The sequence below is a fragment of the Pezoporus flaviventris genome, unplaced genomic scaffold (assembly GCF_033815535.1).
Source record: "Pezoporus flaviventris isolate CSIRO_AGI_PZ_B2104156 unplaced genomic scaffold, CSIRO_AGI_Pfla_v1 ptg000213l, whole genome shotgun sequence".
NCBI lineage: Eukaryota > Metazoa > Chordata > Aves > Psittaciformes > Psittacidae > Pezoporus > Pezoporus flaviventris.
This window is the reverse complement of record NW_026892761.1, coordinates 13,307,926-13,335,160: the sequence shown is the minus strand read 5'-3', so window position 1 is coordinate 13,335,160 and position 27,235 is coordinate 13,307,926. Positions and strand designations below refer to the sequence as shown.

Below are 27,235 nucleotides of genomic sequence, written 5' to 3'. Positions count from 1 at the left end.
TGCTGCTCAAAGTGATTTTGTGCAGCTGAAGGGTACCAGTGACCTGGTGTAAGGGGGACTAGGAGCTACCCCCCTACAGAAAGAAGGAACATGTTTATACCCGTGGAGTTCTGGCTGCGACTGTAAAATTGGATTCACATTGGAGTTTCCATCCATAGAACTACCACTTAAGTAAAAGAATTACATGTACTGTTTGGCAAATAATCATATTGATATACTTGCCACAGGTGAAATGGTGGCAGCTGCTTCCTTCCCTGCTAGTTAAATATGTTCTCTAACTCACCTGGTTGTAAAGCGACTGCAGCTTCTGATGGAAAACTCCTTTGTAAACTCATGCAGGTGTGCCAGCAAACAGAGCCCTTTGGCAGTGCTGGTAGCTGGGCTGGAGTTTATGGAGGGAGCGAGTGCATTGTTCTTCTTACCTGTAAATCTCTGGGTGACACGTTGGTGCCAGCCTACAGCTTGGTAGTTACTCTGGCAGCCTTTGAGGGGTGTTTGTGATGCTGAGCGAAGCTTGGAGTGGGTATTAAAAGGGTGGGTGTGGACAGTCATGGTGTTCACAGAGCTGAAAACAAGGTCTCTTCCTCCTTAGCAGCCAGTTTCCCCTGACTACTTCAGGATAAATTCTAGCGTGGTTCTGTCACCAGCGACCTGGCACTGGGGTGTCTGAAGCTGTTAGCTGGGAATGTCATGGGGAGGGATGGAGGAGGCATGTTAAATGGGATGTGTGTGCTACTGACCTGTGAGCTTGTGGCACTGAGGTCTTAAGGAAGCAGAGCTATAGGTTGCAGCTCATAAAATTAATCTTCTAGAAGTGTGCATGTGCCTTTCTGGACACATGTTCTTCAATAACAAAGTGTAGTTGCTGTTGTCTTGGCCTTTCACATTTTGCTTTGACTCTGTTGAATGAGCCCACTTTCCTAAACCACTTGAAACTTGTCACACTGTATGGAAGGTCAGAAAAGAAATGAGAGCCTCAAAAAGCCAAAGAGGATTCCTGGGGAAGGCTTTGGGGGGTTTAATACCTTGGCTGCTTGCTTTTAAGAAAATCTGTAGCTTGCTGGATGGGGAAGGGTGCTGGTGTTGTACCAAGGTGTCTGACTGCCCACCTCTGAGAGCTTTGAAAGGATACAAGAGCTTTGCAAGTTAGAGGAGATCTTTGCTTTCAGAGAGGAAACATTGGGGGAAGAGAGAAATAATTTTTCAAGGCACTGCTTGGTGTCTCTGAGATGTGTCCTGGCAGAGCTCAGCTGCTGCATGGCCCTGACTGGGCCTGTCTCAAGTGTTGTGTGGACAGGAAGGAACAAGCAGTTCATCTGGATGTGTTCTGGCCAAACTGCTTTGAAGGCTCCTGCACCACTAGCAGTCCAGGATTGCCCAAACTGGCTCTACTCAGAGGGTCTCATCCCAAGCCACATGGAATTGCTCTTTCAGCACTAAGGGTGGTACATGGCACTGCTTTGTGCTGCAGAACTTGTATATAGGTGACACTTCCTGTTGTGGTACCCTCCTTTTGGTGCTGTTAGGCGTGTTTAGTTCACAATGACCATCCTGAGTTGGTAGGAAACGCATTTTGCCTGTGACCTGTTTCACTGTGGTCTCTCTTGCTGCTTATGAACGTTACAAGTATTTCTGTTTCTGCTGCTTTTGATTCCTCTTTCTGTGGTACTGATGTTGGCCTAAAGAGGAACAGAAGCTCCAGGAAATGTTTCTGTGAAAGTGCTGCTCTCAGAAGTGCAACCTGCTTCATAATTGAAGGGAAAGGCCGAAGTCGGTAACACTGTGGTTACTGTGCAGGTAGATCCCTACTTTGTCGGGCTCACAGCTGGAATGAACAAACTAGCTGGGACACTCAGGGGACTTGCAGGAGTGCTGAGGACTTGGTCTATGGTGGGCAGTGTAAACTGGAGGAGGAGTACAGTGTGTCTACCATGCTCTGGGCATACCTGTGCCATGTGGACTAACCTGTACTTCTGTGCTGAAGAGCTATTGTTAATTCCCTGTAAACATCAGCCTGGGCAGCTTGTGGAAGGGAAAACAGAACCAGGTGGGAATTCAAATAGCACAGCATTTACTACAGACCCTCCCTAATGAGACCCTGGGGTGGGAAGGGACCTGCATGAAGCCTGTTCTTGGTGTTTCAGCTGTGTGTGGGTTGCATGAAATTCTTGCCTTTGTTTCACCCCACCTGCAGCACTGGTGCTGCCTAGTGGGAGCAGGGAAGGAGGTAGAGCTTTGGACACTGTTACTAACCTAGGTGCTGGCTTCTGCCATCACCGGGAGACTGATAATCTTTCTTCTGTATGCATATGAAATAACACATCCAGAGGAGAAACAGATGGTAAAGGCTGCCAGAGCTTACTGGAGCTTGATTTAAACTGAAGAACAACTGCTTGTGGTCCCATTCTGGGCCTAGAAAAAACATGACATGCAAAGATAAGATGGAGAAGGTGTGTTGTGGTTTTTTTTTAATGTAATGAAGGATTTGGGGGCTTGTAGCTCTGTCATTTCTTCTAATGACTCCTTCTGTAAGGTCAGTAAACAACTACAGAACCTGTTTAAAAAAAAAAAACAACGAAAACCTAAAATCACAAAGCAACAACCTAGTGTCAAAGCCCTTTTAGAGGATTTTACTAGGAAACTGGAAGGCTTTGTCCAGCAGCCTTCCAGAGAGGCTTATCAGATACAGGTTTGGTGTGAGGATGCTGCTGAGCATAAATGGGACAAGCCCACATGTGCTGGGACCTGCCTGCTCCCCATGCACCTCGATCTGATGGCTGTTCCTCTCCATGGAGTGCTTTATCCTGGGCTGTGCCATCCCAGAGTCAAAACTGAAGCCAGATTAAGCTGTTTCAGTTGAATTTCTCCTGTAAAGGTCTGGATCTCTTCTGATTGCAGAAATTATCTTGCCTTGAACTGCTGAGAGCCAAGTGCTTGGTCTCGCAGTCCAATACTGTCATATGCAGAGATGCTGTGGCTGTGGGTGCTGGCTGTTACCACCCAGGCTTCAGAGGTGTTAACCATAGCCAGCTCACGCCCCATGCACTCAGCTCTGCTCCTCCATTGCCTTCAGGACTCAGGATGTCCCATGCCAAACTGATGCTTTGTTTCTTTAGTAACTTCCTGCATGACTTGTTACATTTGCAGTGATGCAGCCTCTTTCAACACTGTTCTGGCAGTGAAAGCATAGGCCTGAATCACACAGGGTGTTTAAAGAGTGAAGATTCACTGCTGGGAAGGTTGTTTTTACTGATAAACACTTGCAGGCCTGTGTGTGCAGGCTGCTGAGAACAGTCAAAGCTGTGTTGCAGGCGCTACCAAACAGCAAAACCCAAAGCTGCTGTTCCCCTGATGCTACTGTGGAGAGAGAACATTCCACAGGGGAATGTGTTTAACCTCTAGAGCAGTGAGAAGCCTTGTGGCAGTTTTAGTGTTTATGCTTGCAGCAATACCCATGCTCAGCACAGCTCATTCCCCTGATGGGGTCTCCATGGGAAGTGGGGTGACCCCCATTAGCCCTGGCTGAGCAGGAAGGAGCAGGGTTCAGGACACCCACAGCTTGGGAACGCACACAGCAACAGCCTGGAATCTCCAAACAGGAGCATCTCTGCTTTGTGAGTCCTGTCTGGCTCTGAGCTGCATTGGTAGTGCAGGAGTGGGAAGGGTGGGAGCATCAATAGGAATCTGGTATTAAAATCAAGGAGTAAAGTCCAAGTATTGCACTTTCCTCAATTCTTTGGTGGAATTCTTCCACTCCCAGTTCTGGGACAGTCACCGACCAGTATGGTTGGTGCTGTGGCAGTAGTGCAAACACCACTGTGTTCAGCTCCTTGTATGTAAGTGCAAACTGGGACAGCAGGCACTCACAGCTTGTCCTCTGGTGTGGCTCTCTGGCTTTTCTCCATTGATGGGTGAAGTCTCCATCTTCAAGAAGATGGTGCTGCCCCAGGGCTGCATGGTGATGCCTGCAAGCAAGGGTTTGGAGCTTCTTGGTTTGGCCTGAGGGGTTGGGAAATACAGGGATCGTGGGCTGAAGCTTGGTTCCGAAGGCTATCTGTATGCAGAGACCTCTGCCAGTTTTCTCCTGTCCCAAGTGTTTCTGTTAGTGGATTGCACTTGTCTGCTGCATCCTACATCCACTTCCTGATTAGTGAAAGTCTGAGATAGTTTTCAGGTGAGTGGTTGTGACAAATGGATGAACTAAATATGTGAGAGCAGCAAATAGCTTCTTCAGGCAGGTATTTTCTTGTGGGCTTCCTGTGTGCTTTCCCGGCTGGTGTGAGTCAGGGATCTGTGTGCATGTTACTCAGACAGCTGGTGGATGCAGAGGCACTTGGAATTATTTTTCCCTTCTGACTTGGAAGAGGAGGTTGAGTCATCCCTGTCAGCTACACATGCTGGTTTGCAGCGAGATGCCAGGAGGTTGGTTTAATGTTTTGAAGATCTCAAGCCATATTCCTGCTGTGCAGAGCCTTTTCCATCATAGGATGCAGGGCAGGATCAGGCAAGTGCTGTCAGCCTGGTGCTCTGCAGTGCAACAAAGGATGGGCATACTGAAGGTTGGTGACAATGTTCAAGGCCAGGTTGGACAGAACTTTGGGAAACATGGTCTAGTGTGAGGTGTCCCTGCCTGTGACAGGGGGTTGGAACTGAATGAGCTTAAGATCCTTTTCAACCCAAATCAGTCTGGGATTCTATGGCACTGCCTGTAGTCTCCTGTGGTTTGCCCATTCAGAAGCATCCCTGGAGCTGTGCTTCCGTGTGGAAGGTGTTCAGCATTATTGAAGATATTCACTGGAAGTAGTTTTCACAGAGCTCAAATAAGCTGCAGTCCTGCTCCTGCAGAATTGGGGCTCTTCTCTGTTAAGTTTGTTAAGAAAGAAGGACTCGGGCAGCACTTGTGTGCTCAGCTCCATGGCTGAGCAGTGAGGAGAAGGTTGTGTAAGCTCTGCAGTTTGGGAACACTCACAGCAACAGCCTTGAATCAGGGCAGCAACTTTCATTTGGGTTTTGCCAGAACTGTTTGCTCCCAGCCTTTTGCTCTGAAACCTTTGGAAGCTGCTTACTGGCAGGGATACAGCATCCACCTATATAAATACAAGGGAATATCCAGGAAGTATTTGAGAAGATAAACAAGTTGGATGGCAATAAGTGCCCAGGATTAGATGGCATGTGCCCCAGAGGACTGCAGGGACTTGAATGTGAAATTGCAGAGCTCTGGCCAGGGTATGCTGTGTGCTCTTGCAAAGGGCTGTTGTGCCAAGGACTGGGAGGTTGCCAGCCCCACTCTGTTTAGAGAGGGCAGTAGAGGGGTCCTGAGAACTGGTAAATCCCACAGATTCATTAGGTTTGGAAGGGACCTCTGGAGATCATCCAGTCCAGCCCCCCTGCATCTGTAGTGGTACAGAGGAATTGGGTCACTTTGTGCATGGAAAAGGTGATTGAGTCCTATAGGAGTGCAGTTGTGTGGCACTGAGCACACGGATACAGCTGTTTTCAGGCTGCCTTCATGAGGATTCCCACAAAAAGGTTGATCAAGGAAGTTCTGTGGAGCTGGTTTAGGCTTCCCCTTCACCTCCTCACTTTTAGTGGTCACTTTTCAGGACCAGCAGCAGGTCTCCCAAGGACCAGTGTTGAAACTGAACTGCTGATGGTGCCCAGGCTCATGTGCCCTCCATAACCAGCTGCTCTGGGGGGCAAAACCCTGCACCTTGGTTCTGACAGTGTTTTGTTGTTGTCTGGGACACTCTTGGTGGAGCTGCTGTGGCCATGGATGGTTCTGAGTGTGTGGTTGGACAATCACTACCTGGGGGAGTAGTGAGGAGTGAGCCCAGGCAATAGCTCTTGGAGCTTCTCACATGTGAAAGTTGTAACTGGCAGCTATTACAGGCCCCTTGCTATGTTTTAAGAATAGTTTGCAAACTGTTGAGAGAGAAACCATGGTTCTGCGCTGATAGCACATGGTGAATGTTGGCAGGAGAGTTGAAATGTGGGATGGATAAATGGAGTTCATGGACACAGAGGAGGTGAACCCTGTATGGATCCAGGACATGGAAGGTCAGAGCCTTCACTTTGTTCGTTGGGCTAGAAAACATGATTATTTTAGCTATGTGAATGGCTTGTGTCCTCCCTGGCACCTTGCAGTGAGTGGAGCAGAAGAGGACAAGGGCTCCATGGGGATGACACTGGCTTCAAGTAGTGGTATTGTCAGGAGACAAAGTGATCAGGCTTTGCCAGCAGAGGTGGGAGTGGGTGCTTGTTCAAGGTATGGTGTTTCTCCTTTGAGTTTTTGCATTTGTTATAAAATCACAGAATCAGCTGGGTTGGAAAAGACCTTTAAGATCATCAGATTGAACCATTACCCCAGCACTGCCAAGGCCACCACTAACCCATGGCACTGAGGCCTCGTCTCCACGGTGTGTGAACACTTTCAGGGACGGTGACTGCAGCCCTGCCCTGGGCAGCCTGTTCCAATGCCTGAGCACCCTCTGGGGCAGGAATTGTTCCTCAGCTCCATCTAAACCTGCCCTGGTGCAGCTTGAGGCCGTTTCCTCTTGCCCCATCCCTTGTTCCTTGGGAGCAGATCCCAGCCCCTCCTGGCTCCATCCTCCTGTCAGGCAGTTGTAGGGAGCGATCAGGTCCCCCCCTGAGCCTTCTCTTCTCCAGACTGAACCCCCCAGGTCCCTCAGCCGTTCCCCATCACACTTGTGCTCCAGGCCCTGCACCAGCTCCATTGCCCTTCTCTGGCCCCACTCCAGCACCTCAATGTCTCTCTTGTAGCGAGGGGCCCAGAGCCGAACACAGGATTCGAGGTGCAGCCTCACCAGTGCCCAGTGCAGGGGCACAATCCCTGCCCTGGCCCTGCTGCCTCAGCAGTGCTGGTACAGACCAGGATGCTGGTGGCTTTCTGGCTGCCTGGGCACAAGCTGCTCATGTTCTTTCTGCTCTGCCAGTCAGCCTCCCCTTGTCCTTTTCCAGGAGCAGATTTCCAGCCGCTCTTCCCCAAGCCTGGAGCATTGCATAGCGTTGTGCCTGATGGGCTTTCTTCACAGGCTGAAGAGCTGTTAGGCTGTAGTATTGGCTGCCAGTGCTTTGACAAGACCTCTTTGACTCCCCCAACACAATGAGTTTGCCTTTTCCTCCTGTGGCCAGCCCTGCATCAGAGCCATTGCACACAGCAGGGTTTCAGTTCTTTGTTTGCATATCTGCACATCACTTACTGTAGATGGTGAAATGTGGTGGGATATGAGATCACAAGCCCTGGCAGTTCTCCATAGGCTCAAAGCTTATAATTTTTACAGACGGCGCTTCCCTTTAGGGGAATCCCTGAGGAAACCCATGGCCTTCTTGATTACTTCTTCACAACTGGGTATCTGCTACTGAAGCATGTTTTACATTCGTTTTGCCAGTGACCACTGAGATGACACTCCAGCAGGTGACATCTGGCCATCAGCTGTAGAGGTGTCTGAGGCATAAAGTTGAAATGTCCACCAGAAATCACAGTCATAGAATCCCAGAGTGATTTGGGTTGGAAAGGACCTAAAGCTCCAGCCCCCTGCCACGGCCAGAGATGCCTCACCCTAGACCATGTCACCCAAGGCTCTATCCAACCTGCCCCATCACCCAGGGATGGGGCATTCACTGCTTCTTTGGGCAACCTGTGCCTAGGCTTCACCACCCTCAAGTAAAGAACTTCTTCCTTATATCTAACCTGAACTTCACCTGGTTTAGTTTGAGTCCATCACCCCTTCGCAGGTCATAGCCTTGATGGATATTGTTTGAGCCCCCACTGGAATCAGCTTTCACTGTTAGAAGGTCTTGAAACAGCATTTCCCAATAGGGGTGTTTCCCAACTATAGGTGGCTTGTTGCCCGATTCGCAGAAGCTTCATCCGGGATGTGTTTGTGGCCTCAGTGCAAGTTGTTAGAACAAGGAATCAGCAGGAAATAGGCTCTCCCCCGGTGGGCTCTGTTTCTCTGAAAATACTGCTCATGATAGGCAATGAACCTCTCTTCTCAAACTTGCATTCTTCTACAGCATGACTTTAGCTTGCAGGGCTAGAAGTGCTGGCTGAGGGCAGCCAGACTCGGTGACCTACTGTGCAAGTCTCACCGATGAGCTCTGTTTCAACACTATGGAACATTTTTTTTTAATAAAAACAACCCTTAAAATCTTTATGTTTCAAAATCTTAAACTTTCCTCTCACTAAACTTGGTATAAAGCTGTCATTGGATGCATTGGTTCTGCTCCTGTGCTGTACAACACTGAAGTAAGAACATAATCACAGAATCCCACACTGGTTTTGGTTGGAGGCAACCTTAAAGCTCACCCAGGTCCAGCCCCCTGCCATGGGCAGGGATATCCTCTTGACTTGATGCTCCATATCAAGTGAGAAGGAAAAACACAAAGCCCCAGAGGAGCAGCATTCCCCTTGCTGCTGAGCAGATACCTGGCAGCACAGAATGGCTGCTGACACCAGCACTGGGGTATTTACATGTGCTGTGTTACTTGTAAACTGCCTTATTTGATCAAATGTAGCAAACCAATAGTAAATTTCCCTTGAATTTCCCTGTTACCCATCAGTGTTGTGGCTCTCAGGTGTGAACACAGTACGCACAAACCCCATCACACTTTACCCACTTGCTGATGTTGGCAGCAGTGTAAGCCAGGAGGTGTTGGTTCCTTCAGAGATGTCTGAGCATCCCACAGTCCAGAGGAAGGGGCTTGAAGTAAATTTTAGGGGGTAGCCTGGCAGGTGAGTGGGAAAATTGAAGGGAATTCTGGAAGTTCAGTGAATGATGAGTGATTTTGGAGCAGTGTCCACATCCAGCTGGGCTCTGTGCTGGAGGCATCTCTCAGGGGATGGTGAGGTGAACAGTGATTGGACTGCGCAAGATAAAGGTTATTTCTTGAGATGCCCCTGGTACTCATTCAGGATCTGAAAGGCTCCAGATAGAGTAGCTGAGAGTGTGTGTAGTGAGAAGGAAGGACAAAGATTGATGCAGTCTTTCTTGTGGGACACCAGCAGCCATGCAGGGTGTTGGCTGTTTGCTTTGTAAGCTGTACTTCCATATGGCTGTTTTTAAAGATGATTAGAAGACTGATGCCCTGCTCACAGAGCAGATGGTGGCCCTGTGACCCTTTAGAAATCAGCTCCATTTTAGCTGCTTTGTGCAATACAGGCACAGTAATGCCTGTACTTGAGTCAGCTGGGGCGGAGAGGATGGGCTGGACAGAGAACATGATGGGGCACAGGACTCCTGCTCTGGCACTGCACAGTGCTGTTTGCCATCTGCTTTGGGTTTCTTTACAGCAACAGGAGCCTGTTCATCCTAGGGACATGGTCACCTTTCGGTTGGGATGGTTTGGCTCAGAGATGGGTTTGACAGTGGAGCTTTGTTAGGCCCTGCCTATGTGTATGAGGGGAGAACTGGAGAGTGGTTTTAATGCAGGTCTCAATTCACTGTATGGCTTTAGAAGGTGAGCTGTTAAATTGGTGAAGAGTTTTCTTTCCCTGGGGTTCCTGTGCCAGGTTTACTCCCCAGTGTTCCCTCAGTGCTGCCAGGTAGCTCTCAACATGCTGGGAAACCCTTTCCACCAACCCCTCCCATTTTATGTTCCATCATTGCGCAACTTCTTCCTTTTTGATCCTTGTCATGATGCAACGGGATTCGAGCATGATTGCAGAGGCTGAGCTTTCTGGGAAGCCTCTCGGCATTTCCAGAACTCCTTTGGTTATTTCCTGCCATGGATTGCTGTGGTGGGAAGTGGATGACGTTGAGCATGGCCAGGGCTGGGCAGTCAGTCGTTAGTATGAAATGTCATGAACGTTTCTTGCAAGCCCATTTCAGCCCCACCCCACAAGCTCCCTCTTGAAATCCTGGTGCTGATACTGCTGGAGATGTTTCTGCTTTGGGCAGTCTGTGTAGGAACATAGAATCATGAACCCATCACCCCTTGTCCTGTCACTACAGTCCCTGATGAAGAGTCCCCCTCCAGCATCCTTGTAGCCCCCTTCAGACACTGGAAGCTGCTCTGAGGTCTCCACTCAGCTTCTCTTTTCCAGACTGAACAGCCCCACTGTCCTCAGCCTGTCTTTGTATGGGAGGGGCTCCCATATGGAATGATCCATGCAAATACAAGCATTTTTTCCTGTTGAAATGGTGTCTTTTTCTGATGATCTTGCACAGCTGGTCTCTCCAAATGTCACATTTCAACATAATCTGTTTTCTCAGGGCAGATGTTGCAGGGTGCTCTCAGCTCCGGTGCCATTCCCATGTCAGATAGGATAAGCAAGGCTGGAGGTGGAGGGAGAAATTGTGGTTTTCCCGGTTTTAGCAGCTGTTATTCCCAAACTACCAAGCTGGCTCCAGGTAGAGCCTTCCTGAGCCCCCAGCTTCCCTGAGCCTCTAGCAGCAGGAGGTTTGGGAGCAGTTGATGGCTGTGGTAGCTGAGCACGCAGCCCGGGAATGCTGGGCTCCTGCTGCCCATGCGGCCTGCACGTGAGCCCATTCCCAGATGGCAGGAGCTCTGCCTGGCATTTCGGCTGCTCTAATTCGGGATGCAGAACACATCGGGAAGCCCTGCCCCCAGCAACCTCACGTATGAGTAGGTGCCACCATACAGGAGCCTGTAGTAGAGGAAAGCTACTTGCTTGTGCCCTGGGGACAGGCTGCTGGTGGAGCAGGAGCTGGAGAACTTGCCGTCTCCATCCTTGGTGCCAGCTTGGTCCCATGCTTAGGAGGGATTTGGGGCTCTGAGTGTGTTTTGGTTCAGATGGTACCAAAGATGTTTTGGGACATTCCCACAGTCCCCATCTCTGCTCCACTGGAGGCTTTCCGTGGTTCCCCACTCTGCACATCCTTCCTGTGGTGTTTCACCCTCTGGGAGAGGGCCCTTTCCCTCTTCCAGTATCTTTTTCAAATGGCAAATCCCTGTTTTCTTAAGGGTGCTTTTCTGTAGCTAAGATGTGGATTAAGCAAAACTGCTCTAAGAGCTGCCATTGCCTCTGCTGGTCCTGGAGTGAAACTTGGTGGTTTGGTTTGCTCAGAAAACTCGCCTTCCAGGTGGCCCACACACCCCAGCGGGGCTTCCTGACCGCGGGTTAATGCTTTTATTTGAGGGCGATGTGGAAATAGGAGCTTCGAGGAAAAGCCTGAAGGATCTTCAGCCCCTTTGCTCATCAGTGGGAGCATTTACAGGCATCACATAGGCTTGGTTTTGTGCCCCAGTTCGCTTTGGTCTGTGCATTTTCGGTTCCTGACTGTCTGTGGAGCTGCAGATGGTCTGGCACATCTTGGAAACGCGTCACACTTCACTTGCTTGGCTTCATTTCAGCATTTTCTTCTTACACCACCTTCCCTTAGTGGTGAAACCACAATGATCATCAGCAATTACCTTGAAAACCAGAATTCCCATTGATGCAACCTGTGCTTCCTGCTGCTCTGTGCGAGTGCCGGGGCAGTGTACACAGGGAAGCTGTGCTCAGCTGGTACTCCAGCAGCTCATGCACATAACTGTCCTTTAGGAATCTGGTGAAAGAGGAACCAAACAGCATTGGTGGTTTATTCTCAGGTAGTTTTGCTTGGCCCATTCAGGTGCTCTGGGACATGGGCATGTCCTTGGCCACTGAGTAGAAGGCTAAGAAGCCACCACCCCTCCCTCCTGCTTGTTATACTCCAGCTGAGGTGGGCTCTGCTTGCATGGGTGGCAGCGTTGAGCCTGGCTTGGCTGTGTGATGGGTGCTTGGAGCAGAGCTTCAGGACAAGTGCTGTAGTCAGCCCTGATGCTGAGCAGAGCACGGTGCAGCTCTGCAGGAGCACATCTGGCCACGCTGCTGCTCCACAGCCCTGACTGCTCCACAGGGTCAACCTGAGTTAATGTGCCTCTAAAGAAATGCTTCTCTGCTCCTACAAACCACATTCCCTACTGCACAACATGCTCACAACACTGAATCTTTCACTAAACTAACATGGAAGCTTGACCTGGATTTAGATCCATGGGCCCTGGGTGAAACAGATCTATGGCTCTGCAGCTCAAGGTGAAGCTCCAGCTGAGCAGGCAGGAATTCTGTGTGGCTCCTGGAGGCATGGCTGCACCTCAGAGGTGACAGTGTTCATGTTTCCTACCTGAGCTTTTCTTCCTCTCCTGCCCAGGGTAACTTCTCCATGGGATTGTTTCTTGCTGAGATACTTGTAGGGCCACTGAAGACATATGTCCCGTGGGGCTTTTGTGCATCACAGTGCTTGTTCAGAAGCGAAGAGCTCATTATTTTAACTGCTGGTGGTATGATAAGTGTTCTGCAGAGCGTGTTCTTCCTTTTAATATGCTGACAGAGATCTGTTTTGCACAGAGCTGGGCACTACCACCCTGCACACCACTGTGGTGATGGTCCCCAGTGCCCCTGGGCTGTGTGAATGGCTGCAGCAGCTAGGAGGTTATCATCTTTCCATAAGATGCCTTACTCACCAAAGCACCACTTTCTAGGAGCCTGCCTGCCACAGAAGGTCCCCAGCTGTGCATCTGGTGGGTTCATTTAAAGGGCTTGAATGTACTTAGTTGATGGGTGGTTCCCCTGAGACCATATGGCCAAAAGCTGCCTTTCTCCTGCTGAGCCTGCACTCAGCACGCAGTGTGTAAAACACGGGCTGCTCAAGTGCTAAAAGATCTCAAATGCATTCCTGCTGTGCCCCAGATGATACTATGGAATTTGGGATTACTCCTTGCTACATGCATGACTTGGGTTAAGGGAGATGAGAAAAACATCAGACTCAAACTGTGCTTCATCTCATGATGTCTCTGGGAAGTTTGGAGAGCTGGAAATGGCTTTTCCCTGTTAGATCATAGAATCATAGAATAGTTAGGGTTGGAAAGGACCTTAAGATCAAGTTCCAATCCCCCTGCCATGGGCAGGGACACCTTACACTAAATCATATCACCCAAGGCCTCGTCCAACCTGGTCTTGAACACTGCCAGGGATGGAGCATTCACAGCCTCCCTGGGCAACCCATTCCAGTGCCTCACCACCCTAACAGGAAAGAATTTCCTCCTTATATCCAATCTAAACTTCCCCTGTTTAAGTTTTAACCCATTACCCCTTGTCCTGTCACTACAGTCCCTAATGAAGAGTCCCTCTCCAGCATAGGCCTATAGGCCCCCTTCAGATACTGGAAGCTGCTATGAGGTCTCCTCTTCTCCAGGCTGAACAGCCCCAACTTTCTCAGCCTGTCTTCATACGGGAGGTGCTCCAGCCCCTGATCATCCTCGGGGCCTCCTCTGGACTTGTTCCAACAGTTCCATGTCCTTTTTATGTTGAGGACACCAGAACTGCACACAATGCTCCAGGTGAGGTCTCACAAGAGCAGAGCAGAGGGGCAGGATCACCTCCTTGGACCTGCTGGTCACGCTCCTTTTGATGCAGCCCAGGATACAGTTGGTTTCTGGGCTGCAAGCGCACACTGAAGCCGGCTCATGTTCATTTTCTCATCAACCAGCACCCCCAAGTCCTTCTCTGCAGGGCTGCTCTGAATCTCTTCTCTGCCCAACCTGTAGCTGTGTCTGGGATTCCTTTGGCCCAGGTGTAGGATCGCAGGTGGCACGCTGGCAATCGCAGCAGTTCTTACCAAAGGCTGTGTTTGGGGGTGCTGGATTCTGCAGGGCTGTGGAAGGTTAGTGCTGTAAAATGGGTTCAGGAATGCAAGGGTTTGTATCTCATTTTTAGTTCTTTTTCAGTTGAGTTTGCACAAGTGAGTCCATGCGAGAGGCTCAGCACTGACAGCTCTTACATCTGATGGGCAAAGAAGGGGAGATGCTGCTTGCACAACCAACCCCAGGGATTTGCAGGCTTGCTTTTGCTGCCCAGAGGATTGGGTAGCGTGTGAGTGGGCATTCCTTTAAATGCCCTGCTTAAAATCCATCATTCTCTGGATGTTTGTTCCAGAGAATAGGACAGAGCAATCTGAGTGCTGCTGAGTGTAGCTGTGGGCACTCCGCACTGTTTTCAGATGTGAGGAAGAAGCTTAAAGCAATGGCCTGCTCTTGAGAGACTGCTCGGAGCCCTTTGCTGGAGAGGAGGTGAAAGGAGGCAGCTTGTCCTGCAGAAGGGTGGATGTGACTTGCTTTCCATTAAACATCAGCTTCAAAGCCGAAGCCTGAGGTCTCCACCGCTGGTGCTTGTGGGGTTATTCTGCAGTGACGACAATGAGTGGAAAGGACTTTGAAAGCCCTCTGAAAATCCCTGTGAGTTTTAACTTCCCTTTGACGTTTCTCCTGCAGTGCCCTGTGTGTGCTGGCTTTGAGGACAAGCCTGGGCACACTCCCTGGCCTGAATTTCCCTCCTGAAGCCCAGCACTGAGGAGGACCTGGAGTGTTTGAGATGCACTTCTTGGGTGCAGGGACAGCAGGGCCATGAGCAGTAAATGGCTCTGGGCAGGTCCATGTCCCTCACGGGTACGAGCTGAGCTTTCCTGGGATTGCTTGTGTTGGAGGATTCTCAGGTTTAGTGCACAAAGCAGAGCCTTCCCCTCCCTCCTTCAGCAGGTATGGCACTACCACATCGATGGGAAAACCTGATTTTCCTGGCATGGAGGACCAGTGTGCCTTCTGTGGTGTCCTTGGCTAAAGCAGCAGCTCACCTACAGAGCCAAGCCCGCAGACAGCACACACAGCACAGGCTGCCTGCCTGCCCTATGTGGGAAGCTTTCCAGATGGGACAGCCCGTGCTGGTCTTTCCTCCTGTTGCGTTTCTCCCTTGGTAAAGATTGGAAGTAGATCTCAGGCTGCAGCAGCGCATGGGCAAAGGATGTCCCTCCTCCCTGTCCTGTTCTGTAGGTTGATGGTGGGCTGAGGGCTGGGTTGTACAACCAGGGCCTGCCCACAGTGCCCAGCAAAACACAGCGCAGAGATCTTCAGAGCAGGGATTAGTGGGCTGGGTTGCTCCAACTTGTATTTGGAAGCATTATAGTTGTCTTTAGGAGGTATTTCGTAGCAAGGCTCATTCTGAGGGCAGAGGTGCACTGGCAATGATACTGCAGGCAGGTTTGCACAGCACTGGCCTTCATGTTCCTGCACCTGCAGTGTGGATCCAGCGTGGAAGACCTCTGCATGGTGAGGGAAGGCACTCGGCATGCAGTCAGATGCAACAGCAGCAGATGCTCTTCTTTGAGCCAGATCAGTTCCAGCTGCTCAGTCCAGCAAAATCAGCTCTTTGACCCTCAAGTAATGAAAGCAAAGAGGAAGCTCTCTGATTTCCTGCTGTAAGGGACCTCGTCTCACGGTTTCATATGGCAGATAGCTCAAAGTGATGATCTTGCTCGTGATGGGGAAAGGAGGAAACTGCTTGGACGCCAGGGCAGAGCCGCCCTGGGTGCTGGTTCTCATTCCTGTGCTTTCCTTCTTTGTATTCTTGTTTCTTTCCTTGTTACACTTAAAACAGTTCAAACTTGCTTAAAGGATCAAGCAGGGAATTCCCTTTCAGGAGCTACTGGTGGGAAGGAACACTTCCCTGTGCATGTCAGTGCAGGTATGGATGGACTTGCTGCAGAGTACCAGGGAAGCCAGGAGCGTAGCCAGGTGTCAGGTGAGATAAATCAAGTCTGTAAGCAGTAGATCCATGAGTAACTTTGGAATGGGATGATCCAAATGTAACCACCAGTTCTGATACCCCTGTCCTACACAGGGCGGGGGGCACAGAGCTTGTAGCAGTGGGGGTGTCCCAACTCTAATGCTGTTTCCACCAGGATCTTCTTCATTTCACAAACCATGTGGACAATGCCCTCAGTGACATGGGTTAGTGGTGGCCTTGGCAGTGCAGTAGTGCTGGGCTAAAGGTTGGACTTGATGACCTTAAAGGTCTTTTCCAACCTGGTTGATTCTATGATTCTATGAATTACCTGAGAAATTGGGGGGGGGGGGGGGGGTGTTTATGCATTTCTGCATCACAGGAGCCCTCCTGATGGTGTTGCTGGGGGAAGGGAGAGCCGTGGTTAGTTATAGCTACAGTGCAGTACATACTGTGAATGCTCTGGGCTGCTTGAGATGCTGAAGAAGTGAGGTTGCTGTTCCTGGGTTAGCCGGAGCCTGGCTGCAGTCCTAAGGGAGGACACACCGTGGAGGTGCTTCCTGGCTCCTCCCCAGCACCCGTGTTGTGTTTCACTTGGCTGCACATACTCAAGGGAACGCTTTTCCAGGGGCATTATCTGAGAGTGATACCCCTCTTCTTTCATGGATCACTGATGGTTCTGTGCTGGCTGCCTTGGAGAGAGACCTGGGAAGGTGTCTCCTTCCTTCCTGCATGTGGGAGACCCAATGAATGAAATCATCTCACATTCTCTGTTAATTTCCTCGTCTGGGGCAGTGCTGCCTTGTTTGCAGGGCTGAAGTGTGGTGTCACATTCAAATCAGCTGTTTTTTACTTTGGTAGCAAACTACTTCCTTGGGGATGTGAAATCCAGGGCCATCTCCATGTGCAGCTCTTGGCTCTTCTCCCTATCAGTGTGTCTAATGGCAAGGTCCTGCTGAACTAGCACCAGGGCTGCAGGAGCCAGAGCTGGTTCATGGAGAACCACAGAGAGAATGATGCAGAGCAGGCATAGCACTGACAGAGGTACAGGGGTATATTTATATATGACCTTGGAAAGTAAGCCAGCCCTTGGCATCCCATCCCAGTCAATCAGATGGGAGGTATTTAAGGGCTGGGTGTTGCTGCACAACAACGTTGGCCCACGTTTCATGCAGACATATCTGCAGGCACAAGTACATGTGAGCAAGGGTGCTGTGTCATCAATCCCAGCTTGCTCTTAGCTTTGTTTCTCTGGGACCCTTCTTGCCTCTCTGAAAATCCCATGTATTTCCACTGCACACACTCAGTTGCTTTCAAGTGTACTATTTACACAGGGATGGGGACTTTGGACTAAATTTTCCTACTATTGGAGAACTTTAGTCCAGGATTGGACTTCTGGGCTTTTGTTACTCTGTGCTTGGAAGGGCAGGGGAGGACATACATATGGCCCAAAGCAGTACCTCTGACTTTGCAGTGTCCCTCTCACCTTGTAATGCTTGTACACTAACAAATATTACCTTGTTTTCCCAGGGAAGGGAATGAACCTGGGGATTCCATGAAAATCACCTACAGTGAGTTGCTGCACAAGGTCTGTCAGTTTGCCAACGTCCTCCGCAGCCAAGGTACGCTGTGTTGACTACTCGGAAAGCATCAGAGCAGGGCTTTGGAGGAGACTGCACCCATTCTGGGTGTGCTTGCCAGCCTGTTGAGTCATTTCATGCAAGATCAATGGCTTCTCTCTCTGCTCCCACAGTTGATGGGTGCAGGTTTGCTCCACAACACACTTTTGGAGGTTAATCTCTGGCTCTGAGTGTGAAAACTGATTGCTGGTGGTTATGGCAGCTGTACAGGGAAGAGATCTGTGCTCCAAACTTCCTGCTCTGGGATTTCCAGTGAGCAGCAGGCACTGGTTACATTTCTGCCTTCTTCAAGGGGCTGTGTCCAGGGAGAACATGGAGTCATTGCAGTCGTCGTAGAATCATAGAATCACAGGAATCACAGAATAGTTTGGGTTGAAAAGGACCTTAAGATCATCCAGTTCCAACCCCCTGCCATGGGCAGGGTTGCCTCATACCAGACCATGTCACCCAAGGCTCTGTCCAACCTGGCCTTGAGCACTGCCAGGGATGGAGCATTCACCCCTTCACTGGGCAGCCTGTTCCAGTGCCTCACCACCCTCACAGTAAAGAACTTCTTCCTTATATCTAACCTGAACATCCCCTGTTTAAGTTTAAACGCGTTACCTCTAATGGCTCTTACAAGAGCTTCACTGAGCTCTTACAATGGCTCTTACAACAGCCATTAGATTTGAAAGGCAGAACCCAAGGCTGGCTAGCTCTAGAACTTGAAGCTTTATTGTGTGCATATAACTGTTGAGTTTAAATCATCAGTTTCTTTCTATACCCTGTTCTTTTGACATGTGACATGTTCATTTTGACAAAAGCCACGTTCCTTTTGCCTTCCCAGGTGTGAAGAAAGAAGACCGAGTTTCCATCTACATGCCAATGATCCTGGAGCTGGTTATAGCCATGCTCGGCTGTGCCAGGATTGGAGCTCTGCACACCATTGTGGTAGGAACCAGCCCTTTGCATTCATCTCGGTGCTGAGCTCTCTGAGGGGGCACCAGCTCTTGTTTTAGGGAGAGGAGCTGCAGGGATGGGTGCTGACCATGAGATAGATGCATGGAAACTAGGTTAAGGTGCTGCTGTTTCTTAGCCTTTTTCTGCATTAACTGTGAAATAAGTTCCTTCAGCTCTCTCTGTCCGTGACGGTGGTATCATTTACTATGGACGAAATGCAAAGCTGCTGCTGGGTGTTCTGGGTTGGGGGTTTTGTGTGTCCTTGCTGACTTGGTTGTGTTCTCTGTCAGTTTGCAGGTTTCTCAGCAGACTCCCTTTGCGAGCGGATTATTGACGGCAGTTGTTGTCTCCTCATCACAGCAGGTAAAACATTCATTTGTGCCCCTGAGCCACTGTTGTTGAGGTACAGAGAAGGGCAATGGAGCTGGTGCAGGGCCTGGAGCACAAGTGTGATGGGGAATGGCTGAGGGACCTGGGGGGGTCAGTCTGGAGAAGTGAAGGCTCAGGGGGGACCTGATCGCTCCCTACAACTGCCTGACAGGAGGATGGAGCCAGGAGGGGCTGGGTTCTGCTCCTAACAAAGGACAAGAAGAAACGGCCTCAAGCTGCACCAGGGGAGGTTTAGGTGGAGCTGAGGAACAATTCCTTCCCCAGGGGTGCTCAGGCATTGGAACAGGCTGCCCAGGGCAGGGCTGCAGTCACCATCCCTGCAAGTGTTCACACATCATGGAGATGAGGCCCTCAGTGCCATGGGTCAGTGGTAGCCTTGGCAGTGCTGGGGTAAGGATTGGACTGGATGAGCTTAAAGAGCTTTTCTAGCCTGGCTCATTCTGTGATTCTACCATTGCTTGTCTGAAAGGACTTGACTTTAAAGCCAGATGCTGTGGAACTGGCAGAGGAAGGGGCAGCGATGTGGCTGAGCCGCCACAGGGCGGATGTGCTGCTTGTAGCTGTGCTCAAGGGCTGCTTTCCTCCTGAACACGCAGGGAAGCACTGAGCAGCCTGCCCACTTGGGCCTGTAGAGCATGATGTCACCAGCTGCTAATAACGTGTTTCCAAATGCTTCTCATCCATGTGCCTCTCAAAACCAGCCAGATGTTTGCAAGATGTATCTTTTATGGAGCAGTCCTTATGTGAGAATTCCCTCCCTTCCCAATTTCAGGGATATTTATGCTGCACTTCTCAATCTTGTAAAGCAAGGGATTAAGAAAATGGGAGTTTTGCATGTAAGCCCAACTGCATTTCCCAACTGGTTTTTGCAATACTGCAAGAAATAGTGGTTTTATTAATAGATCCATGGCATGGAAAGGACCCGCTAAGATGCAGTCTGTGTTCTGGCTGTGTTGGATTATTTCCCACAGAATATTCCCAGCAGACTTGTTTCGTTAAATAGGAACCTCTCTCAGGGAAGGAGTTTCCACCATTACTCTTGCCATTTGTTTTCTAGGCTAAAAGGGAATGTTAGAAACCTTTCCCTTCAGCTGCCTGTCTGCTTTCCTCACTTCAGTACATGAACTCTGCTCTGCCCTCCTGGAGCTGCCTGTTGCTTCCAGCTGTCCTAGGCTGCCTTGGCGCTGAAGCCCCTTTAATGTTCTCCTTTCCATTTTGCAGATGCCTTCTATCGAGGGGAAAAGTTGATCAGCTTGAAGCAAATTGCAGATGAAGCCCTCCAGAAATGTAAAGACAAGTAAGTTTGGACTCTGGGGTTTAGGGATGCTGGGGAGGGACTTTCATTAGGGACTGTAGGGATAGGAAGAGTAACAGGTTAAAACTTAAACAGGGGAAGTTTAGATTGGATATAGAGAAGAAATTCTTTACTGTAAGGGTGGTGAGGCACTGGAATGGGTTGCCCAGGGAAGTTGTGAATGCTCCATCCCTGGCAGTGTTCAAGGCCAGGTTGGACAGAGCCTTGGGTGACATGGTTTAGTGTGAGGTGTCCCTGCCCATGGCAGGGGGATTGGAACTGGATGATCTTAAGGTCCTTTCCAACCCAAACTATTCTCTGGTTCTATGATTCCCTTCTAAGAAGGGCATTGCTGCTGTGGAATCTGCTCCTTCACCATGGGCAGAGAGCAGACTCTGCAGCAGTTCAGACACGAGCTGCGCTACATTCACGAGTCTTTTGAAAGCAATACAATGCTTTAACTCCCTCATCTTAAAATTACCATCTTTTAACTTTCCTCTTGTTCATTCTGACCTCAAGGCCCACATATTGGATGAGGGGATGTGCTGAAGACAAACTGATCCACTGTCATTACAGCCTGTGGCCTCACCTGCCTTCCTTTATCAGGGAGGCCAAGAGAACATTGTTCAACTTCCTAACCTTTATTCACCTTTGTGAATACCCCATCCCTGGCAGTATTCAAGGCCAGGTAGGACAGGGCCTTCAGCAGCCTGGTCTACTGTGAGACAGCCCTGCCCATGGCAGGGGTTTGGAACTTTATGATCTTAAGGTCCTTTCCATCCAATACCATTCTATGATACTATGGAAGATTGCCCAGTTGTGCAGCAGCAGCTCTTGGAGTGGAGGGAATAATGCAGTGCCAGTTGTGAACAGATGGACACAGTGTCTTGGGGCATGTCAAGATGAGGCTTAAATCTTGCTCCAAAGCCACTAATTCAATAATAATATAATAAAGCAAGTTTGGGAACTGACTGTGTGAACAGGAACAGGCACTCCAGTGGCTCATGCACAATGTGTGTGCAGGATCTGGGCCTGGCTGTGCCTGCCTATGGTGAAGCTGCTTTATTTTATTGAACATCTTCACTGAGCTCCTGTAACCATACAGAGATAGACACATCTACCACCAGATCTTACAGAAAGGGAAATGATCATGGTGAAATGACTTTGCCATGCTTATAGACAGTATCTGCATAGTGTGTATGAGACTGAATGTGGTCTGGTAAGTTAGATCAGCCATGGACATCTATGCCAGATAGTCTGTGCATGTTAGAAATTCAAACTCTTAAAGCATTTAAAACACTAAAACCTAAGTTTGTATGTCTGTAAAAGTAGGGACCTGGGAAGACAGGGGTGATTTTGAAGTTGCCAGTTACCTGATGGGGACAGGATGATGGTACGTTGAAAGGGCTGGAGGGAGATAAGGGCATTTTGTTTGCATTATAGGTAGGCTGTTTGCCCTCCTGAGGGGACAAATGTCTGCTCTTTTCCTTGATGTATAATGTGGCTTTGGAAGCATTTCCTCCTTCTGACTCAGTCCATCATGCTTAGGGATGGGGGCAGCCATCTCCTATCTCCTGAGTGCTGTGGGAGGTCTTATTCATGGTCACAGATGGGCAAATTTGGGATCTGCACGGAATTTCCCCAGCACTGACCTGTGAGAGGTGCTTGTGGGATCCCGTTTCCTGATACATCCCCAGTGAGGTGTTTTCCTTTTCTCCAAGCCCTGCTCCTGTGCCTGCTGTCCCTTGGCAGTTCATGGTGCCTGGAGCCTGCATGGCAGCACATGCTGTAGCTCAACAGAAGCTGCTCAGAGCCCCTGCTCTGCCTCCAGTGCTGCCTGTGAAGGGCAGACTTAGCCCTTGACCAGCCTGATCTGACAGCTCCTGCCTTTTAACAGGGGCTGCCCTTTGAAGAAGTGCATTGTGGTGAAGCATCTGGGGAGGGAAGAGATAGCGGTGGCTGGGACATGCAGCAAGTCTCCCCCTCTCAAAAGGGTGTGCCAGGATGTACAGGTATGCTCCTGGGGCTGGGAGGGGAGATTTTATTGCTATGGGCCTGAGCCCAGAAAATCAATCAGTGTAAAACCACCACACTGCTTCCCTGGATGCTTCTGTTCTCTGACTCCTGTTCCTGTTTTCTCCTTCCTGGCTGTTGCATTGAGAATGGTCTGGAAATGGTTCCTTTGTCTTAACCAGATCCTCTCCCTGCTTCTTCCTTTAACACCATCAATAGCTGCCAGCTGCAGGACGCCTGAGAGCACAGCAGGTCCATCCTCACTGTGAGGGTGCTGAGGTGCTGGCACAGGGTGCCCAGAGAAGCTGTGGCTGCCCCATCCCTGGCAGTGTTCAAGGCCAGGTTGGACACAGGGGCTTGGAGCAAGCTGCTCTAGTGGAAGGTGTCCCTGCCCGTGGCAGGGGTTGGAACTGGATGAGCTTTAAGGTCCTTTCCAACACAAACCAGGCTGGGATTCTATGAACTTCTGAAGCCACTAGGACAAGGACAAGATGCTGGTTTTCCTCCACCTAATGAAGAACTTTTCCTTCCTACCCCTGTGTCTCTCTCCCCTTTTGTGCAAAGACCAGTTCCCTCCTGCACTGTAGCTGTGACAGTGACATTAGGAGAGTTAAAACCCATCTGTGCTCGTGGTGTGGGTCCAACAGCCCTCCCAACAGTCGTGCACTGAGAACAGTGCAGTCTCTGTAGCTGGCACAGCAACTGCGTCAGCTGTCAGGGCAGGGGCTTTCCTTTGCAATTGAAACCAGATAAAAGGATGTAGGCCAGAGGCATGTTGTGAGATGGGGGTGGAAGGAGGAGAAGGTGTCCTGCAGCCCTGGCTGCCTGCTCAGCTCCTGAGCCTGGGGTGCAGTCCTGCTGCCTCCATCCACATGACAGGCAGGTTGCTTCCAACTGCCTCACAGCTCCGTGTCTTCTGCCCATCTGTGTTAGGTGATGATTAGCACTGGGTCATCCCCAGACTGCTGCTTCTTCAGAAATGGGTTGTATCTGGGGAATGCATTTGAGCTTAGGGCTCTGCTTTCCAAAGGGGTGGTCTGTGCCCATCCCTGGAACAGCAAGTCCAGCAGATCCTGTGTCTTTGAGTTAATTTTCCTGGTTATCAAAGGTTGCTTTCCCTGGTGAGCACACTCTCACCATGCAGTTGGCCTGTGTAATGCTGAAGGTCACTCTGTGGGCCATATTCTGGCTCTGTGCTCTGCACCCAGCTGGCCAATGTGCAGGGGTGGTCTCTGGGTGCCCAGGGAAGGTGATAGCAACAGGCAGCACTTTGCTCAGAGGCTTCTCCTGGCCTGCCCAGGATCCAAGTGCTCTCCAAGCTGCTGGGATAGTTTCCCAGCATCTCTGTCTGCAATTCCTGGTGTAGATCCTGCACTTCTCCACTTTCACACCCTCTCTGTGGATTTTTAACAGGGAAAAAAGACGGAGAGCTCACAGAGACTCCATCCTAAGGTATTTACACCCAGCACTTTCTTCTTCCTTGTGGCATCTCCCTCTGCACCCCCTTCCTAACTGCTCTGACTGCACAGCCACACGTGCCTTCCTAACCAGGCTACCAGCGGTTGCATGTTAGTGATAGACACCACTCACTGCTTGGCCAGAGCTGCTCACGGTTTCAGGGTGAATGCGGTGGCACCAACTTCGCTGCCAGAGATAAATCTGCATCCATGAACCCCCCTGAGTGCACGTCAGGGTGCTGAGGAGGGGAGATGCACAGTTCCTGGGGTGTGCTGCCAGTGTGTCCATGATGCTCGTCTCTCTGCCTTCTAAAGCAGCTCTTGCAGCAGACTCCCCTTTGTGGTGATGCTGGTGGGATCACCCACAGCTCCCTGGCTGCAGCAGCAAACCTGGAGCTCCAGACCCAACCTCTGGACTCTGCCCATCCCATCCAAGGAGCTGCAGCCTCAGGACCCCAGGAGCAGCAGGCAGAGGCAGGCCTGGCCTCCAGGCCTGGGTGCTGTGTTGTGGATCTCACCTCCTCCCTGGGGCAGTGGAATCTGGGTGCTAAAATGGAGGGATCCTTCAAGGAGGGATGCAAGAAAGCAACAGTTGGATGGGCTGGTGGGAGCCTACCTTGGGCTTCTTTGACCTGGTGCCTTGCTGGGAGCTTGCTGGTGGGGACAGCCTTGTGGAAACTGCTTTCCCAGGTAAAGCCCTGGGGATTTGTGGGAGCTTTCCAAGCAGGCTCTGATATGCTGGGCTGTGAAGCGTCTGGTATCCCCGGCACCACATGTGCTGGACCATGGGATCCTGGTGCCTCCAGATGGCCCATGAACATCTTTAGGGCTGCAGAGAGTCACTGTGTGGCCCATGGCTGCTTTCCATGCCCCACAACCCAACTGAGCAGGCTGTAGCTCTTTTAGGACAAGATGTGCCCCATGTGGGAGCTGCAAGGCCCAGGGTCAGTGTGGGAAGTGGAGCTCTGTGCTGGGGAGCTGCTGCCCCCAGACTGCTCTGAGGGAAGGTGAGATGGTAGAGCTGGGTCTTGCACTGCCCTGTGCCACCCTGGAGGGGTAGCAGCCAGCACAGCTCTGGGGTTGACCTGTAACCATCAGCCACAAGCCTCGGTGGCTCTGGTACACCTCTGGCATTTTCAAGCAGCAGCCTTTGGCAGCCAGTGCTGGGTGACGGTTCAGTGATGGAGCAGTCACTTCTTATCAGGGTAATTGCCTTAAAATCCAAATAACAGGTTTTGGGGGGTCTGCAGTGTGAGCCCAATGTGTTCCTGTTTGTCTGGGCCATGCTGCCATCGGAGCCCCTGCAGTGTGTGTGGCTGTGCTCAGTGTTTGCTGCTTGGCTGCTTCACTGCAGCCCAGGAGGAGCCTGTGCTGTGAGAGCACAGGGCAGCCCTCTCCTGGCTGCTGAGAGGGATTTAGCAGCATTGCCAGTGCTTCAGGTATGTGCAGACACTGTTTGGTTTTCCTTGTGGCTGTGCCTGAGAAAAGGAGCTTCTGGAGTGAGAGCTGCAGCTCTGGTGCATGGTTTGCAGGAGGCAGCTCTCGGACAGAAGCTGTGCTGTGAATATCTGTCTCAGTGGTCTGTGAGAGGAATGAAGCTGGGGCTGCACCCTCAATGGCTTTGGGGTTTGTTTCTACTCTTCTGCTCTCCTCAGATCCCCTGGACCCCAGGTAGAGACATGTGGTGGCACGAGCTGATGAGCGGCGCCAGCACGGACTGCGAGCCCGAGTGGTGCGACTCGGAGGACAAGCTCTTCATCCTCTACACCAGTGGCTCAACTGGGAAACCCAAGGTATGCTTTTCCCAGCTCACCCCCAGAGCTGGCCTGCAGTAACATGTAGGAAGTGGCCAGGCCACGCTGGGAGGCCCCAGTAAGAGGAGCCACAGAAATCTTAGAAAGGAGCTGTGCTGGTCATTCCATCACTCAGTGGACCAGTGATGCTCAGCTTGGCCTGGGAGGGTGAGGGCCCTGCGGGGAGCTAACCCTGACAGTTGTGGGCCTTCTTTTTGCAGGGTGTGCTGCATACAGTGGGTGGATACATGCTTTATGCTGCCACCTCGTTTAAATACGTGTTTGATTACCAGCCTGAGGATGTCTACTGGTGCACAGCTGACATTGGATGGATAACGGGTCATTCCTACATCACCTATGGACCCTTGGCCAACGGGGCAACCAGTGTGATAGTAAGTGCTGACTGGTAGCTGGATGCTTTTACTCCAAGAAAGCGGAGAGGGTGGTGCTGAGCTGCATCCCTGCATTGCTCTGTGATGAACATGCTTCTCACTTGTGTGCAGTGCCTTGGGATGTGCAAGGAAGGGTGGTGGTCCCCAAGGAGGACATGGTGACAGCTCGGGGACAGCCGTTGTGTGCTTTTGGGGGGTTAACTTTTCAAGTGCTCCCTGGTTGTTTTCCCTTAGAAGTACAAGCCTTGGGGAGCCAGGGGAGCTAGGGCTGCTGTGAGGTAATGGGAAAGCTGGACCAGGAGCAGGGAATGATGTTTTCCCTGCTGATGCTGATGGCACACCCTGCATTTAACATCTCCTGTGACAGTGTGCTGCTGTAACTTGTATCAGAGGGGCAAGGCCTGTGTCCTAGGCTCCCTGGGGAAATGTGAGCAGGAAAATCACTGTCATGTTGAGGGAGTCCTTCTTGGGGTTCTTGGTACTTCTGGTTGTGTTTCTGTCACTGTGTTTAGACCTCTTGCCACTTACCGTGTGGGCATGGGTCATTTGGGCTGGTGAGTGGTAACACAGAGCCTGTGCTGCTGGGTAGTTTGGGTGACATTTGCTAGGACACCTGGGGTGGGTGATGCCAGATCCACCCCAAAGAAGCAGTAAGAGAGGTCCCTGGGCTGGGTTGATTCCATGCATGGTGCCCCTGTCACTGCCCTGTCCCCTCTCAGTTTGAAGGTGTCCCCACCTACCCTGACGTCGGGCGGATGTGGAGCGTCGTGGACAAGTACAAGGTGACCAAGTTCTACACAGCACCCACGGCCATCCGGCTGCTCATGAAGTACGGGGACGAGCCCGTCAGAAAGTGAGTGCCAGTCCCCAGAGCACAGGGATTCCTGCACAGCCAGAGACAGCAGTGGGGGGAAGGAACCCCAGGTTCCTCTGAGCAGAAGCTCTGGGGCAGCAGCACAAGAGGGATGTGGAGCTGTTGGAGCGAGGCCAGAGGAGGCTACGGAGATGCTGCAAGGGCTGGAGCAGCTCTGCTCTGGAGCCAGGCTGAGAGAGCTGGGCTGGGGCAGCCTGGAGAAGAGAAGGCTCCTGAAGGGGAGACCTGAGAGCAGCTCCAGTGCCTAAAGGGGCTGCAGGAAACCTGGAGAGGGGCTTTGGACAAGGGCCTGTAGGGACAGGCCAAGGGGAATGGCTTTCACCTGCCAGAGGGGAGACTGAGACGAGCTCTTAGGCAGAAGCTCTTCCCTGTGAGGGTGCTGAGGCGCTGGCACAGGGTGCCCAGAGAAGCTGTGGCTGCCCCATCCCTGGCAGTGTTCAAAGCCAGGTTGGACACAGGGGCTTGGAGCAAGCTGCTCTAGTGGAAGGTGTCCCTGCCCGTGGCAGGGGTTGGAGCTGGATGAGCTTTAAGGTCCCTTCCAACACAAACCATTCTATGATTCCCCAGCAGATTTTCTGAGCAGATCAGGATCTTCTGCCTTACAGCAATATGCAGGCCATGTTTCTGTACCCCCAGCACTGACTTCATCATGGCACTTCTGAGCATGCCCTCTTCCAATGTAAGCTGCAGTTAAGTTCAGACATTGTAGGTTCTCCTTACTCCTGACCCAAAGCTCACAGAGGTGTGCTGGGCAGAGAGCTGCTCCTTGGCCCAGGGATGAGCAGAGCCAAGTGGGAGCTTGGAGTGGGAGACACCAGAATCACAGATGTCTCCATTCTTCCCCCATGGAAGAGGGCTGAGAAGGGTCTGAACCATGCCTGGAA

The 27,235-nt window shown here is 51.0% G+C and overlaps 1 protein-coding gene across 2 annotated transcripts in view; it reads left to right on the top strand.

Annotated features, from left to right (window-relative positions):
* Positions 1-27,235, top strand: part of ACSS2 (acyl-CoA synthetase short chain family member 2) — a 36,127-nt gene that overhangs the window by 3,255 nt on the left and 5,637 nt on the right. Inside the window, exons 3-11 of one of the 2 annotated variants that reach the window (XM_061441441.1) lie at positions 17,090-17,181; positions 18,026-18,129; positions 18,429-18,501; positions 19,750-19,825; positions 21,720-21,834; positions 23,249-23,287; positions 24,948-25,085; positions 25,307-25,477; positions 26,197-26,330. In XM_061441441.1, coding sequence (XP_061297425.1) covers positions 17,090-17,181; positions 18,026-18,129; positions 18,429-18,501; positions 19,750-19,825; positions 21,720-21,834; positions 23,249-23,287; positions 24,948-25,085; positions 25,307-25,477; positions 26,197-26,330 — 942 coding nt within the window. The remainder of the gene's footprint in view (positions 1-17,089; positions 17,182-18,025; positions 18,130-18,428; positions 18,502-19,749; positions 19,826-21,719; positions 21,835-23,248; positions 23,288-24,947; positions 25,086-25,306; positions 25,478-26,196; positions 26,331-27,235) is intronic. The other variant, XM_061441442.1, reaches the window with a different exon arrangement.